General features: G+C 37.8%; 1 protein-coding gene across 1 annotated transcript; it reads left to right on the top strand.

Moving 5' to 3' along the window:
- The first annotated feature begins 7 nt into the window (after positions 1-7).
- On the top strand, positions 8-17,299 carry LOC140169573 (uncharacterized). The gene is made up of 4 exons (XM_072192837.1): positions 8-22; positions 1,527-1,758; positions 1,883-3,162; positions 17,288-17,299. Exons 1-4 carry the CDS (start codon positions 8-10, stop codon positions 17,297-17,299), a joined length of 1,539 nt encoding a protein of 512 aa, XP_072048938.1.
- The last annotated feature ends 1,422 nt before the right edge of the window (positions 17,300-18,721 follow it).

Here is an 18,721-nt window from a genome sequence, read left to right as displayed (position 1 = left end):
AGCTACCATGGCAACGCTTACGGCAAGCCATTGGGGTCATAAAATGCAGGCTACGCGCAGCTTATTTAAAGCTACGTGCAGCCGTTTGACCAATCAAAATCGTAAATTAAATCACATGGCTGGGTCTTTACCTGCGCGTGGCATAGTGCAATTTATCCTTTGTCACAAATATTACGTTGTTAATTTTTGTAAGTGAAAATATCCGTAGTATATCAGTAATGAAATGGCATAGGTGCTACGCACGGTGCTAAGTACTTGAAGTAATATTTGAACAGCATGATGATTGTCTAGTTTACTCTGTCCTGGCACATGTACACCATGTTTGACCTTCAGATCTCCCACACTGCTTTCACAGTGTACCACAAGACATATGGTAAACTTGCAAACACTTATAGTGTTATCTCAAGTTCCTCTGTTACAAATATTACGTTTTTTGCAAGTGAAAATTTCTCAAAAATATAAGCAATAAAATGGTATAGGTTCTAAGCAATATCTGAACATGATGATTCTATATTAACTCGGGCTACATTGGCATGTGACCTTTGCTGCAATGTCTTTAATCCGTGCTTTGCATCAACAGTGGTTGTTGTTTGACCTTCAGATCCCCTGCACTGCTTTATACAGCGCGGGTACAAAGTATGCCATTAAACACGGTGTAAACTTGGGAACACTCATGATAATAAATATGCTTTGTGTATCATTTTAGCTATTTTTTTTTGCACATGCTGTGATTTGACCTCCTTACCCGCTCGTTATCTAATTCCGTAAATTAATTACAAGATAATAATTGTGAAAGAGAATACCTAGCACTATACCACGCGCAGCTAACGACCCAGCCACGTGATTAAATTGACGATTTTAATTGGTCAAATAGCTGCACGTAGCTTTAAATAAGCTGCGCGTAGCTACCTGCACGTTATGACCCCAATGGCTTGCCGTAAACGCTGACAGATGCGAGCGTATATCCCGCACGGAGAATACCCCCGACTCGTCAACTACCCATTTTATTGTGAAATTTCATTGTACAAGGAATACATGAATAATATTCCACAGAGCCCTCGCATGAAAAGTATTCAATTATCTTTGTAATCACTCAAAAAGCATTTTGTGTGAATTTGACATCCCGAACTAGGTGCTATTAAATTTTTAGACACTAAAATGCCCATAAAAAGAATAGCACTAAGTTCGGATGTAAAATTCATACACAATGCTACCTGAGTGAGTACAAACATAATACATTTCATTCGGGGGCTATAGCAAACACCAAAATATGTCCTATACCTTAATGATTATGGAACAAAGGTATGGGTGTCGCTTCTAAAATAAATACAGTTTGAAATATTTTTTTCATTTATTTTGTTCTGGTGATTTATAAAATTAAGGTTATACACATGGTTGAACAAATTCATCAGGATCGGTAGAGTAAACTCATTAACCAAAGTTCTTGATATCTGATCCAGAAATTGCACTTACTTTGTGTACGTTTCAGCAACACTGTTGCCTTTGTCAACACTTGATGAGAACAGAATGTCACCAAGGAAGAAAGAAAAGCCATCAAAGATCTCAAGAAAGCGGAGGATATTATCATCTTGCCAGCTGACAAAGGGAAATCTACCGTAGTGTTGGACAGAGTTGATTACGATGAGAAAGTTAATACCATGCTGGGAGATAAGAAGACATACGAAGAACTACCAAATGATCCGACGGCGAAGTACAAACGTAAACTGGTTTCTGCGTTGTCAAAATTAAAGAAGGAAGGTAAGATCACCGAAAATAAGTATAAACATCTTTACCCCACTGCTGCAAAATGTTCCTAGGCTATATTGCACGCCAAAAATACACAAGCCTAATACCCCTCTGCGTCCTATTGTGGATTACACAGCGACGATTGGTTACAGCACATCAAGATGGCTTGCGGATATACTTGGTGGTTTAGTCGGCAATACCCAACATCATGTGAAGAACTCCCAGCAGCTAGCTGAAGATCTGGCCAAAGTTGTTATTGAGGAGGAAGATATACTTAATTCGCATGATGTGGTTAGTTTATTTACCAACACGCCAATTGACCAAGTGTTAGAGATTGTGAGAAATAGACTGGAGAATGAAAATTTGCTTAGAGTGTACAACAAAGATACAGGGTTCAAAATAACAAGTGAGGATGTCGTGCATCTACTGGAGTTCATACTGACCACCACGTATTTCACGTTCAAAGGCAAAATATATCGTCAGCTCTTTGGTACGGCGATGGGCAGTCCCGTAAGCCCGATAGCGGCCAACATTTTCATGGAAGCCTTAGAACAACAGGCTATCGCTACTGCGCCGCTTGATTGTAGACCGAAGCTATGGCTCCGATATATCGACGACATCCTTGAGGTTATCCAAAGAGATAGTGTCCAGCAGCTCACAGACCACATCAACCAAGTAGACAAATCAGGCTCCATCAAATTCACCTTTGAACAAGAATCGCAAGGTCAGATTCCATTTCTGGACACCTTAATTGTGAAGAAAGACGATGGAACAGTGAAGTTGTTGGTCTATCGCAAGCCTACACATACCGACCAATATCTCAACTACCAGTCGCATCATCCTTTACATCAGAAACTCGGAGTAGTACGCACATTATACAACAGGAAAGACACCATCGTAACTGAAGAGCAGGATAAGGAAGAAGAAGAAAAGAAAATCCAAGAAGCGCTCCAAACATGTGGGTACCCCAAGTGGTCTTTTGAAAAAGTCAAAGACCAGATGCAAAGTGTTAAGCCAAAGAAATCGGCTAAAAAGACTGATGACAGTACCAGAAGCCGAGGTATGGTTGTGCTACCGTATGTGAAAGGTGTAACAGAAAGGGTGTCTAGAGTGATGAAGAAATATAATGTCTCAACCGCAATGAAGCCACACAACACGCTCCGCAGAGAACTGGTTCACCCAAAAGACAAGCGTGATCCCAACAACTTGACCCAGGCTGTTTACAAGATCCCCTGTTTGAACTGTGATCTGTCGTACAGCGGGGAGACTGGGAGAAAATTTGGAACGCGGCTCGAAGAACACAGAAAGGAAGTGGAGAAGGCCAACAGCACAGTAGTCACCAGGGCAGGTAGAAAAGAATCTCTTACAACAGTTAACAAGTCGGCAATAACAGATCATGTGGTGGACAAAAATCATGTTATTGGATGGGGGGACGCTGAGATCATTGGCACGGAACAAGAACGATTTACACGCTGGATAAAGGAGGCTATAGAAATTAGAAAGAGGAGGGCACCACCATGAATAGAGACGAGGGGCAGTATCAACTCTCACACATTGTTTGATGAGTGTCTAGAACTGGGTTCAAGAAAATCCCCAGATGGAAAATCAACTGGCAACACCAAGACCTACGCTGGAGATACATCTAGCGTCGGTTGCCAGTAGGAATCACTCATCATCAAGTGTTGACAAAGGCAACAGTGTTGCTGAAACGTACACAAAGTAAGTGCAATTTCTGGATCAGATATCAAGAACTTTGGTTAATAAGGTTATACACAATTTTGCCATTTTCAGAAGCAAAATGGGATGCACGTAGCCCCCTTTAAACTTATCTATTTCTGGAAATAAATATCGGAGAGAGAAAACGCAAACTACGTCTAAAAGCTGAAAGTGTAAGGGTCATTATTATGCTTGAATTTTCCACTTGGCTCAAAATGAAATGTACTTTTCAAACATTTCAATTTTTTTCAATATCCGGAGCATCAAGATTTTTGGGAACACGGCCATAATTTCTCATTGGAAGTGGCGATTTTGTTGGGAACTTCGACGCACATTACAAACAAGTCAATAAAAGAATGTGCATATTCATTCTTGATATTGGTTGTCTCGATTTTTTATGTAAGCTTAAAATGTTGGCCGAATTTGAAGTAAAATGGCCCCCACTTGTATGTCGTTTTGTAACCAGTAATAATAATTCCGTGCAAGATTTCATAGACAAAATTCTGACCTACATTATTTCTATAAACCCTCTTCTGCATGCAGGTGCTATTTAAATTTTTATTTCGATAGCAGAAAATTGAGATATTTGCTATTTTTCCGACTCGCTGCTGCCAAATTGTCTAGTTTCGCGATAAAAAGATACAGCGAAATCAATTTTTTTTTCGAACCATTTCACCTCGTTTCGGCTTGTGCTTTGAAGTACAAACTTCAAAATTGATATAGTGATTCTATATTTCAAGCTGCGTCATACTGTGTTTTTCTTACCTCTGATTGTCGCTGCTCAAGGCCAAAATTCGAAATATTTTGGACAGAAGTGACACTCTCATTTTTTTTTTAAACACGTTGTTTATGTACGACATGTTACGACGGGCTGTATTTGCTCGTCACAAAGTGGTGTTGCCGTGTTTGGATTTTAAAATATTTAGTTATTTTCTAGCTTAAAATCTAGCGCCAATGCTGCGCTTGCAACAGGTAGATATAATTTAGAAATCCATTTAAGGTATGGGTATGGGTATGGAAATTGGGGATCCCAAAAAAGTGGCATATGCCTATATATAGGCTATATGCAAAGGGATGGGGCATTTTGGCAGGCCAAGGGGAGGGGCCACAAAAATTTGGCAGTCCAGGGGGGTGCGGACAACTTGCGATTTTCGGCTGGCCGAGACGGGAGGCAAGCGATTTTTAGCGAGTCGCTTGGAAATTTTGGCTTATAATTAGTAGGCTAATACCGGTACTGATTGCACAGCCTTTCGAGAAAGCAATCTTTTGGCAAGCCGGGGCCGGGGAGGAATAAATTTTGGCAGGTCGAAAGGAAGAATGACTTTACCTAGCACACATTAAAGGGGCATTTCGTGATCCACAGCCTCATACAACCCCATAGGCCTACGTCCTTTCTCACTTATACCAGTCATCCCGCTCTGGCCACATGTTTAGCAATGGAAAATATTGCCAAATTTGAATTTCGTTTTAAAAGCGTACTCCCCATTAAAAAAAACCCACTAATTTTGGGGGATTAAAAAAGTTCTGTAAAATGAAACAAAAGGCTGCCTCAATCCTAATTATTCATTTAATAGGCCAGGCCTTCATTTCTGAAAATAGCGGGAGCTCAGTTAGTCACTCTCCTATGTGTAGGCCTACTGAGGAGCTTGACAAGGAGCTCAATTAGGCCTATATAATATCAATATTAAACCATAGGATTTTCAAGAAGTGAGCAGCTCAATAAATGCCATTGGTAAAATTATTGGGCCTACGATTTTTATATTTTATTTGACTGTGATCCGTTTTTCTATAGGCTATATACATGCCTACACTGTATATAGGCCTTTTCTAAAATTGGCGGAATTGAACAAGCTCTTAATTTCTCATACGTCCAGCATAACCAAGGGCAACGGGGGGGGGGGGAACGCCCTAGGGCCATACCCGTAGGGGCGGGACCAGAATTTTTTTCGCGGGGCATGGGGCCCGGGGGAAGTGAATTTGAGACGGGGGCACTTATTGCCATTAGTGTAGCCAGCAGGGGGCATGGGGGCAGAGTGCCCCCTGACCCCCTCAAGAGGGCAAAAGGAAAAGAAAAGGGCAAGGAGCCCTTTTCTAACAAAATTCAGGGCCAAAATAGTTTTTATTAATTATTTGAAGCGTACATCGTGTCAGTCACATGGTCACATTATTTTCTGTTGAAAGAGAAACGCACATGTCTCTGATTAGCTCGGGGATTAGCTACTGCGCGCTGCGAGCTGGTCTGTTGTTGTCGAGTGGAAATGGGAAATTTATGAATGAACTTCCGCAACTTCGCAACATCATCACGCAGCGGCGTAGCCGGGATTTTTTCCAGGAGGGGCAAGACTGTAGGCCCTATGGGGCGGGGCCCAAATCCACCAAATTTCCCACTGGGGGCGGGGGCCCAAATAGACCATTTTTGCCAGGCTTATCATAATCGTATATGGTAGGCCTATTGAGCTGTACATTGCATATCGTTTGGATTCCCCATCTCTCTGCCCCTCCTCTCACCCTCTCCTCTCTTTTCCTCTTTCTCCCCCCCTCTTTCCCTCTTTTTCCTTGCACTAGGGGCGGGGCCCAAATAGGCAATTTTGCAATGCCCCCCCCCGGCAGCTACGCTACTGTCATCACGGTAGACATACGCGGTAGGCCTACAAGCAGGGCTGTCAACTCTCACGCATTGGGTCACTTTCTCACGGTCTCACGCCAAGGTAGTATAATCTCACGCCTAGGTAATAAATCTCACGCAAAAAGCTGGAAAATGAGTAAAATCTCACGCATCGTCATGAATAATTTGTTGCTCCTACCCAACCCCCTCCCCCCACCCCCGCTTTTCACATTCCCGAGCGCCGTGGCTCAAATATTAATGGTTCAAAATGAACATTGGAGTCGGCAAATCCCGGTACGCCTAGCTCTTTATACAGACAAATACAATGTATAGTAGGCCTATCAAAATGTTGTATTTTTATATTTTCTGGTGGACTCGCGGAGAATATCATGTCATGTAGGTCCCGGCGCTGGGTTGGGGGGTCTCAAGGCATTTTGGTAGGCCTACCCATGCTTGATACCGGGAGGTTTTTTAGCAGGCACGACCATTTTTTAAAATAAAAACACCTCGGGGCGGGTCTCTTCAAAACATTTGTACAGCGGGGATCAAAGTCATCCAAATTTGGCCTAATTTGACGCTTTTTTAAGGCCACTTTTGCCAAAATGCGCCCAAAAGTTGGTCTTCGCTGTAAACCCACCCATCATAGTCGTTGAAAAGGTAGGCCTACCCCAAAACTGTGGCACATCCACGAACCCGAGGGAGAGACCTCCGCGGGTAAAAACACACCTCTAGCGGGACCAGATTTATAATTTAAAATAGGCCTACATTTTGGAAGCCAGTCATCACGACAAAACGGGCCATGGCAGTGTTAATGGTATTAACACTTTGATTTTAAGCTTAAATAACGAGTGTAGGCCTATAAATTGCAAATTTGCACACACCCGGGGGAACCCTCTCAAGCTGGTTTGGGTAAGGATGTGAGGCTGTGACTCCGAAAAAACTACGGTACGATTTTAAACCAAATTTGAAGAAAACAGACCCAAAATTGTATCAACTTTTGGACTGAAAGTTTTCGCAAATTTTTACTTTTTCGAGAAAATTATTGAAAATACCCTTCTTGCACTAATTTTCATGACACTGAGGGTCAATAAAATCATGGCTAAAAATACAACAGAGTCTAAACTAAATGGCTGAAAATGCACCCCAAATCTGCCGCACATCCCCACGACACATTTCACCTTATAGATTTTGAAAATTGTCGCAATAAAATAGGCCCGAACTTATCCCAAATTATCCCCGAAAAATATTTTTTGCAGGTGAGGTTGGAGTCTTATTATTTTTATTCTCAGAGAGGATAGGGGTTGATATTTTTAGCAGGGTACAATTTGTCTTGTTTTTTGACGTTGAAGTTCCAGATTCTTTTTTTTTTTTTTTTTTATTCATTTATTTATTTATACCCCTGGGATTTATACCCTGTACGTGGGGAAAAGTACACACGGCAGCTACAGAGAAACCACGAAAACCTCCTGTGAAGTGCATGAAAATGCCCCGAAAATGTGCCAACCGAAACACCCGAACAGGAAGATAAAATAAAAAAACAAAACCAAAAACCCAGGAAATTTCCCGAAATAAGTTCTAAATTCTTTGTCCCCACTAAAATATATTATGAACACTCCCTTATGAAGTCTGCCCTCTTCCGGCTATTCTGGTAGTAGGCGTTGACAATTACCTTCATATTTTTGAAGCATGTTTGAACCCGATTTGTTCTCTATTCACATTTTTAACGTTGCAAGTAACATTTCAAGACCTCTATTTGTGACAGGTATTTAATTATCTTGCTAGAGATGTGCCTAAAGTTGAAATTCAATATTTCGGATCGCAAAGATCGAGAGATATAAAGTTTAACACCATGGATCATATGGGCGTCTTATATGAACGATTACGATAATTAGGAAAAAAATGGCTGGGATACAGGTTGTGTAAATACTACATGCATATTCATGAACTATACAGATTCCATTCTTCTCTAATAATAATGATGTCAATCACTCTCCTAGACGACAGTTGCTTGGCGCTTGTAAACAAATCGAATATTAGTGCTTGATAACAGCTGAAAAAATAGGCTAAAAACACATTTTCACACAATTTTTCCGGATTTTTTATTTCACATGATAAGTAGACATATTTTCTTACGTATAAGGTAATAATATATTTTTTCTGGAGGTAAAGCCCTTCAACACTTTGTTTAACCTTAAGTGGAAGAAAAAGAATTTATATATGAGTTATATAAAACAAATATTGAATGTTTTCATTCGTTTAATGGAAATAACATTTTCATTCGGTAAAATATTGTAATATAAATTATTCATTTATTTATTTATACCCAGGGATTTATACCCTGTACGTGGGGAAAAGTACACACGGCAGCTACAGAGAAACCACGAAAACCTCCTGTGAAGTGCATGAAAATGCCCCGAAAATGTGCCAACCGAAACACCCGAACAGGAAGATAAAATAAAAAAACAAAACCAAAAACCCAGGAAATTTCCCGAAATAAGTTCTAAATTCTTTGTCCCCCACTAAAATATATTATGAACACTCCCTTATGAAGTCTGCCCTCTTCCGGCTATTCTGGTAGTAGGCGTTGACAATTACCTTCATATTTTTGAAGCATGTTTGAACCCGATTTGTTCTCTATTCACATTTTTAACGTTGCAAGTAACATTTCAAGACCTCTATTTGTGACAGGTATTTAATTATCTTGCTAGAGATGTGCCTAAAGTTGAAATTCAATATTTCGGATCGCAAAGATCGAGAGATATAAAGTTTTGAATATCAGTTTAACACCATGGATCATATGGGCGTCTTATATGAACGATTACGATAATTAGGAAAAAATGGCTGGGATACAGGTTGTGTAAATACTACATGCATATTCATGAACTATACAGATTCCATTCTTCTCTAATAATAATGATGTCAATCACTCTCCTAGACGACAGTTGCTTGGCGCTTGTAAACAAATCGAATAATAGTGCTTGATAACAGCTGAAAAATAGGCTAAAACACATTTTCACACAATTTTTTCCGGATTTTTTTATTTCACATGATAAGTACAGTAGACATATTTTCTTACGTATAAGGTAATAATATATTTTTTCTGGAGGTAAAGCCCTTCAACACTTTGTTTAACCTTAAGTGGAAGAAAAAGAATTTATATATGAGTTATATAAAACAAATATTGAATGTTTTCATTCGTTTAATGGAAATAACATTTTCATTCGGTAAAATATTGTTACCTTTGTACTCATAAACATTCGCTATTTGTATACCATGCATGCCTTTAAAACAGTTGTACGAACACTGTAGACACCGATGATGGTGGCGATAACATTCTCTTTATCACCACCTGTTCCAAACCTAATTCGAGAACGTTCCGGTTTGAATTTGTACCTTTAAGAATATGTTTTATTTAGGGATTCAATCATGTTGCACCGTTGTTCATCACCGTTTAACAACGATGCGGCCGCGTCGTCTGCGTGGTTTACTTCGCGAGGGCAGCTTTAGCTGCCCGAGCCGGACGCGAGTTGTTAAACGGAGTTGTTAAACGGACGCGAGTTGTTAAACGGTGATGAACAACGGTGAAACATGATTGAATCCCTTTCAACAACGAAAAGATCGTATAATTCCCGATTATTTCACGAGGAATATCACTTAATCATTGCCACTCATCTTTACAAAAACTTCGATGATTTCTCTGTTATCATCAGCAATAAAACTAGGGCCTACAGAATAAAACGGCAATGTTTAGCCGCTACCTGAAAAATACTGAATTCAACAGCTCTCAGATTCAACTTGCAAGCTTGCACGCATTGCACGCACAAAAGTTCAGACATGACGAATTTTACTCGCTCCCGCGTAATGCGTAGTCTCGCTCGCGTTCGCGTATACGCTACAGTAAAAGTGTGGATTCATCACGGTTTAACAACGGTTGGCTACAGTACAAAGGTATAGGAAGAGTTGTTGAATTATAATTATTTGTTTGTTCGTATGTTTATTTCTTCCTCTACCCATGCACATTAAATAATCAAGGTGTGATATTCATCTAAGATATTCTCTTGCTCGGGGTTGTGCCATCTATTTTACTTACCCATTTCTCACGTCTGGCAAAGGAGACACCACTGTGAAATCCCTATTGGTTTGTACAGAGCCTTTCAGTTCGAATCAGTTTTCTCAACACAGAACATACCAATTTACATTTTATTTTAGCAATTATTGGATGTAGAATTCCCTTGTAAAATATCGGATTGGCTGGAATTATTTCATCAAGAGGTATTTTATGGCATGTTTTGTACTTTTCCCATTACATGCAATAATAAGCATGGCAAACGTTCCCTTCGTGTCAGAGATGGAACTACAAAATCGCGGGAAAAGCAACCAATGGGAAGAAGCGATCTTTCGCAAGTGATGTTATACCAACCGACCGAATGTAACCCTGCAATAAGGTTAATAGTTCATGGGGGGGTCGGTATTAAAATAGGGGAATAATGCTTATAAATATTGATTTTTGACAAGGTATCCATCCCAGTGGTAGCATTTGGGGTGTTACTGGGTACCGGGTACAACCGGGTACAACCGGGAGTATCTCAATAGTTTCAATACTCTCAGTTGTTACTCAATCCATGCAGTTTAAAAGTGGCTTCATTTCAAAGTCCTTAGTAGTATTCATACATATATATACATACAACAGTTTCTTATAAGGCGCAATATCCAGGTTGATCAAAGCGCCATACAAAATAACAAACAATACCACATGAAATATAATACAAAGCAAAAATACAAATTCATATTAAAACAAATGAGTTTTCAGGAGGTTTTTGAAAACTGAAGTTGAGCCGGCATTTCTTACATGCTGCGGAAGTGAGTTCCAAAGTGATGGGCCTGCAAAAGAGAAAGCTTCTTCACCTATACATTTCTTACTAATTGGTATTGCAAGAAGAGTCAAATTATGTTACTGATTTCAAACGTCATGCTACACTGTACATGGCAGTTGACCATTTCGAGCTTTATTGGTCAATTCCCAAAAGGCAATTAGTTAAGTCAAAAACTTCAATTTGGTGACCACTCTCTGGCTAGTAAGGTTTGACGATTGATTCGACTTCTATGGACAATTTAGAAAAAAATAGCTCCCCATGTCCCTCGAGAAAATCCCGGCATCTTTCGCTAGAGGCCAAAATCCAAAATGTGAACCAGAGCACCTATAATCATGCACAAAGACACTTTTTCGGATATGTCGAGTGCAAGGATTCCGACTCTGACATTAGTTTGACATTATGGCATCATTTTCACCCAGAAATCCAAGATGGTGGCCAGCACCATCTTGAAAAATTTAGTTTCGAGCCAGAGGACCTAAAATCGTGTACAAAGACACTTTTTTGGATAAGTTGACCACAAGGATTTCAAATTTGACATTACTTTGACATTATGACCTCATTTTTACCCAGAAATCCAAGATGGTGGCCGCCGGCGCCATCTTGAAAAAATAAGCTTTGAACCAGATTACCTAAAATCGTGTACAAAGACACTTTTTCCGGTAAGTCGACCCCAAGAAATCCGAATCTGACATTAATTTGACGTGCTCTGGTTCAAAACTTAAATTTTCAAAATGGTGGCGGCGGCCATTTTGGATTTTGCGTGGGACATGGGAACTATTTTTTTTCTAAATGGTCCATAGAAGTCGAATCAATCATCAAACCTTACTAGCCAGAGAGTGGTCACCAAATTGAAGTTTTTGCCTCAACTACAATGTGAATTTAACGCAAAATACGTCATCGTCGTAAAAAATAAGCCTCGTCGCGAAATTGTGACGCAATATATATACAAATGGTGGACGATGACTGTTAAATATGAGGCAAAAACAACTTTCTAGGTATATTGACATAGGATCTCCGACAAAGAAAGTTTCATAATGCATAAACAATCCGTCGTTTCAAATTATAAGTTTTGTTCAGAAACCAAAAATCAGCGGATTAAAAAGAGCGGCAGAACTTGTTTGCAATCCTAACAACTAACGCTACATTTATACTACATGGCTGAGCGACAGCGATTGGCTTTTACCAGGTAGGGCGCTTTTTTGTTGCGTTGGGAAAAGCGCTACTACCTCATTGGCCAAATACCAACAGTAATAGAGTAATAAATTCAACTTTAATAATTTATTCAGACTATCGATCGGATATCAATCACACGTGGACAGTAACAGGACTGTAGCATGGGTGCTAGAAATATAAGCATCATACTTCTTTAGTAATTTTAATTACTAAAGAAGTATGATGCTTATATGATGCTTAAAGTAATTAAAATTACTTTCATAATTATATAAAGGTCAAATAGCCATACAGTTTCTATCGATCCTCCTGCATGCGATATAAAGCACATGAATTATTGAATATATGTTGTTTATATCACTCCCTTTAGTAATATCGAGAGCAAATATTTCGATGGTCTATATTTTTCACAGTCAAAATAGCCAAGCCTTGTTGGATTTTTGGATTTTTTACAAACTGAAATGAAAACCGAAATGAAAACCGAAACTCCTTGCTACAAATTTTAAGTTTCTTACAAAGGGTACAAACAAAGACATCAATAATGACGTCACTCAACAGCTTAGGCAGGATAATAGGAACCCACTTGATCAAAACCTAACCAAATACTAAAACTCAATATTTCAAACAACCGAATTTTTAACCTATCTTTTGCAAAACTAATAACTTCCACCACCAGACAAGCCGTTAATCGTTGCCGGCATTCGCATGATCGTAAACAAATGTTTAAAAGAGTACATCGCTAATGCTTTCGAGATTAATTACATAAATTATTTGTTACATCAATGATGTTACTGTAATCCGTGGAATCAGTATAGAAAAGCAAATACAGCATGGTGATTAGTTGCACACGATTGTTTCTGTAAAAGCGGAAGATGAAAGACATTCAAAGTACTTTAACAAAACATATGGCATGATTTCTGCATACTTTGGAATAGAACTGTGTGTTAATGATATTTTGCTTCATATTTGCATGCTTACAAATTGCTATATCATAGCTTATGCCAACTAACGAGACTCGTTTGTCTTTTAATAGTGGATATCAATCATCCCACACATATTTGTTTTATATTTTTCATTTATGTCAAAAACATGTGGTGACATTGGAAACCAAGCACAATTGAAACTCTCAAATTATATCAACCTCCAATCGCACTTTTTCATATTATGCTCCTAAAATCTGGATTTTTATACTCCATACAAAACTTCCTCGTAACCCCAAGTTTACTTCATAAATTGGTAGGTCAGATTACCATAAAAACTAAAGAGTTATCCCTAGTGTGCAGGTAGGGAATATACCGTTATCTCATTCTCCTAACGGTTTCGAAAAGTATAAAATTGAATGAGCAGTTACGAGGGTTGGTCAATAATATCCCGCAACCATTATTTATCTCAGCTCATGTATGACTTAGATAACTGTTACTTACGATCAATAAAGTTTGTACCTTTGTCTTTCAAAACGCACAACAATTAGTATCAGAGTACCTTTAATTATGTAATCTCATTTGCATAAAGTCATTGCTATATGTACACTGACAATTGTCAACATTGGCGAGAAATTTGAATTGGCTTTGAGGAACGTGTAATAAAAAGAAGCAGAAGTAAGGACCAAAGCAGTTTACAAGCCTTATTTTTTGGTATGAGGTAATCTGAGTATATTCAATTGATAATTGTGAAAGAAGAAATGTATCCGTCAACAGATGAGGAAAGGGACCGTCTTTGAACTTCACCAAAAATAGGCCTATAACAACAAGCAAAAATGGTGTGAAAATCGCGAAAAAGAGCCCACACGGCAGAAGAAAGAATCCAAATTATCTCCAAAATAAAACAAAACCAAATATGGATATTGGTATGGTATTAGAGATCATAGTCAGGACAATAGAATTTGTTGCAACAAAAATAGAAATATGCGCATGCGTTGATGGTATGCATTATTGAAAGTACCAAAATGTATGAAAAAAGTAAAAATTCATCAAAAACGCGCTAAAAATATGACTAATACAAGGTTTGCGGAACAGTAGCTGTGTGAGTGAATTGCTATACCAAGTCTTATGCTAAAATTAGACACACCTTTCGAAATTCAAATTTCTTATTCAATCAAGAGCCTCTCTATGGTGTGCTACTTTAATTACAAAAACAAGACCTTTTGAATTTAAGGGTTCATTAAGAAAGAAATGTTTATGGTTTCACCACTGGGACCTCCCTTTTTTATAATCAGTAGATACCCAATCAAACCAGATACCATTGGTTAAATTTTGTCATCGATTAATCTTTCTATCTCTTATTATGTAAAGAACAATGGGTGATAAAGCCTACTCAAAATTGGAGATATTCAACACGATTTCCTTTCTTTAATAAAAATGGTATATGGTCGAATCCAACGAAAAGTGTACATGGCATGTTCAGGGCCATAACTTAAAAGTATTAATCAATTGGCATTCGTTTTTGTATTGTGTTTATTCGCCTTGAACATACGCTTCGCGCCATATATAATAAGACCCCCTTCTGTGAAAAACTTAGACACAGAGACCCCAAAACATGCTATTTTTACCCATTTTTCAAAATATTTCTTAAAGTATTTTTAAAAACATCTAAATCAGTTATGAAAAGAAGTCATTGGATTGAATCTAAATTGATTTCCTGAAAGGTGTGTATTCAAAGATTGCCTGTTAAATTTTTCACATATTTGTACATAATTATGAATTTTTGTGATAATTTTTGAGTGGTATTTTTTTACATTACCTACGAATACAATTTTTCATAGCACTAAATTTATAAAAAAAAATGGAAATCATTAATAAATGCGCAATTGATACAAGCTTTGATATGTCCAATACTGAAATGCATTGCATTCGGACATCTTTATTATTGTGTTTAGCTGCCAGAAATTCTAAATGGCACAAAGGTAGGTTTGGTAAAAAATATGCATTACCTCCGAATACATGTTAAAAGCTGTGCCATTTCCACAAAGTGAGAGAATAGTAAACAATAGTTAAGCAATAGGTGCAGGGTAATACACTCTTTATTTCTACCAAGTTTCAATAACCTGCGTTTAAATATTTCTGAGATGTCAACAATAAAAGCAAGTATTCGTAGGTAAATTTCGGTAACCGAATGTTACCTACGAATACACTTTGACATCATGACAGTATTGTGAAACACCGCCATTCATGCCAATGCCCATATTGGTACATAACAAAGGCCTGTATGTTTGCTATCAAATCATATGTCAATGAAAGTTGCGAATTCACATACATGCCCACCATGCAAAACTGAATACGACTTAATTGGTGAAAAATATGTACTGAAATAGACGACGGTCTGCTCATTTGAAAGAAAAATCAGATTCAAAGAAGATTAGAAGGGATAAATACTTGGATTTGTCAACTGTCATGTGTGCTTCATTTTAAATGTTTACCGACCTTCTGGTTTCTTAGTAATTTGTGTCCAAATTGATTTATTCGAAGGTAACTTTTGACGTTTTCGCTAAGGTTACCTACGAATACCATGGAAAAACGACTGTTCTCATTGTCTCATGATCTAGACAACACATTGATGGACCCTGGTATAAAGCTAATTGTAGTTGCCCTCAAACGAAAGGCCACAAGACGTAACTGACTCCAAGATGGACTTCACAAGTCTGCAATAACGGTTTAAGCGATTTGTGTGCAATTAAGCAAATTAAAGTCACTTTAGTGCCTTTGTTTCTTACTTCAATCCTCTTTCAACCGTTGTGAACCGACATTATTAATACATGATAGCGTCTAAAGTATCAATAAACGCACATAAAGAAAATAATACATTCAAAGTGCTTTATAAAATGAAGTTTTGATTGCGATATCCACCAAAAGTCTAATTCTTACCTACAAATACTGAAATGTTACTTACGAATACAGCATAATACATGACATGTGTAATGAAGTGTCCCTACCAATGGAAATTAATTGTCAAAAACTTTAAGCGGTACCCCAGGACACTATTATTACCCATATACGGATTCATTCAACAATTATTTATTATGTAAAATTGCTGATTAACTACTTGTATATCAAAATGAAGTGGTCAAAATCTTGCTAAAAGCATAAAAAAATGTTTGATCTAAGGTAATAGCGTTTATTCATTTGGACGTACCATCTGAAAGGGATCTAAAAACTACCATTTTATTAATTCATTACCATAATAGCAAAATTTAAACCTATAAACTCAATATAGATATTGTTAAATCGCTCATGTTACCTACGAATACCCGGGTTTCTTCACAGTTTCATTGTATAAAGCGTTAGGTGTATGCGTATAATTCCTAATATTCTTGAAAACATATATCATACTCGTTCTTATACAATGTGTAAATTGATTCATCCTCATTTGATAACTAAAATACAGAAACTAACCTAAACTTCATTTTCAAAAATAAACTAGCATAAATTGACTAAGATCATATTGATCGCGTTATAAAAATAAAAACAAATATTTTCTGGTTGAGTTAGCATTTTCCTGACACCCTGTGGTCTACATTACACGAAAAAGCGTTAATGGGAATATTCCATTTGTTTTAGGTTGATTAGTATTGCGATAGTGAAAGCATCCTAGTGGTATTCGTAGGTAACATTGGGTTTTGATATCACATTTACTATCACACGTCCTGGATTTATTTTTCAAGATTAGTAATGGCACTTTTGGTTCCTAAAAGGCCAATATGTCATCAATCAATGGGCAAAAGGAAAAAATTGTGGAGACATTTTTATTTCGGACTTTTATTTTTGGCCCGTGGACACTTTTGGTTGGATTCGACCATATGTCTAAAAAGAGACCAGTATCATGCCTATGTTATCGGTCTATAAAGCTACCAAAACCGTGCCAGATTCTATACTTTTATTCTCGAGATATTTGGAATTATGTAACAATACCTCAATTTGGCGCGAGATTTTCTTGACTACTTTTCACCATAAATCAGGCAGTGCCCATAAGCTATTGTGTTTATGCTAATGTCATTACGTAATCAAGCATTCAGCATCGCTAATACATGTTCGTTTTGAAAGACAAAAGTACAAACTTGAATTTAGCATAAGTAACAGCCATCCAAGTCATGCATGAGCTGAGATCCACCATAGTTGCGGGAACTTATTGACCAGCCCTCGTATATCCATAATTTATATATTGTATATATTATGTTCTTCAGATTATTCTATAATAGTTTTGCTATGTTTTGCGCTGAGATTATTGGTTTCTTTTTGTTTATGTTGGTTTTTATGGTTTGTTTTTGATGTAGTGTGTATTCAGGGAACAAGCCTTCCTTTGCCGGCCTCAGTCCTTCCAATAAAGGCTGTGGTATGACCGTTAAACAACCCGCACCTTTCTCATGCGCCATGAATAAATCCGGCTAGCCTAATTTCCCTCCTTCCCAAACTGAAAATTTGTCGAACTTCCACTTTCTCTACTTTAAAAGATCAGCTTACAATAAAAATGTGGGGAGTGACAGAATTTTTATTTATTTTCAGTCTTCATTTCTACACAATAAAAATATGGCGTATATAATATCGTGCAGAGTGTAAATATCCTGCATGTTGACACCCTCAAGACGCAAGGCAGAAACCGCCTTTATATCACTACCGAACCAGGTGAACTGAATTAAACACGGGTACGCCCAAAAACATTGTGCAAGTGAAAAGCGCCCTCTTTAGCAATTAGAAAATACTGTTGTGGCATGATGCTTACAACAACGTCAAGGGCGTAGTCTTAAGGTCCGTTCATACTACCACTGTATTTGCGATGCGTTGCTTTGCGATGCGGTGCGTTGCCGCACTGAATCGTACTGCAAACTACTGCATTGCGATATCGCAATAAAGTTAAATACATTTTAACTTGGAAATGCGACGAGTTGCGTTGAGTTGAGGTAAAAAGTAATCGATATATCGGCATCGCAAAGCAACGCATCGCAAATGCGGTGGTAGTATGAACGGACCTTTAGCTCTCAAATGCCGTTTGTTCTGTCAATACTGCTGGTTTTAATCTCGAGATATATTTAGTCAATAACGAAAGGGTAAAATCACTGTTTTATCATTATACATGTATAATGATTCCCCCCTTCCACTTGAAACAGATTAAAAGGTAAATAAATATTTCACAGTCTCCTGCAAAAATTAAATACATGTACATGTCGATGAGTTTATCCTGGTAAATACTATTCTCTTTGTCACTCTAGACATGTTAAAAGACAAACAAATATTGCACAATCTGTAGTAAACTTAAAATCATGTCAACGAAATATTGCAAATCGTATACGTTTGAAATTTTACTGAGCAATTGTTACATAATCATTTCTAATAATACAAATGAATGTTCTTTTATTAACCGTATCTACAGGTATTTGGATCAAACATTCTGTTCAAGTTTCTAAAAAGTGCCACAAAATGATTTGTATTGCCGAAACGAAAGAAAATGAATGAAGCAAACGGTATTTGAAAGCTAGGACTGCTCCCTTGACGTTGATTTAAGCATCATGTCACAACAGTATTTTTTAATTGTGCAAATATGGTACCTTCCACTTGCCCAATTGTTTTTGAGACAAAATGTATAGAAATGAAATGTTTGGTCCTTCAAACCTTGTAATTGA

Source organism: Amphiura filiformis, chromosome 14 (assembly GCF_039555335.1).
Source record: "Amphiura filiformis chromosome 14, Afil_fr2py, whole genome shotgun sequence".
In the NCBI taxonomy this organism is placed as follows: domain Eukaryota; kingdom Metazoa; phylum Echinodermata; class Ophiuroidea; order Amphilepidida; family Amphiuridae; genus Amphiura; species Amphiura filiformis.
Note: the sequence above shows the minus strand (reverse complement) of the source record. Positions and strands in the feature narration are given on the sequence as shown.

Coding starts and splice junctions, on each gene's coding strand:
- LOC140169573 (XM_072192837.1), top strand. Junction 1,759..1,882: donor GTCAAAATTAAAGAAGGAAG/GTAAGATCACCG, acceptor TGGATTACACAG/CGACGATTGGTTACAGCACA.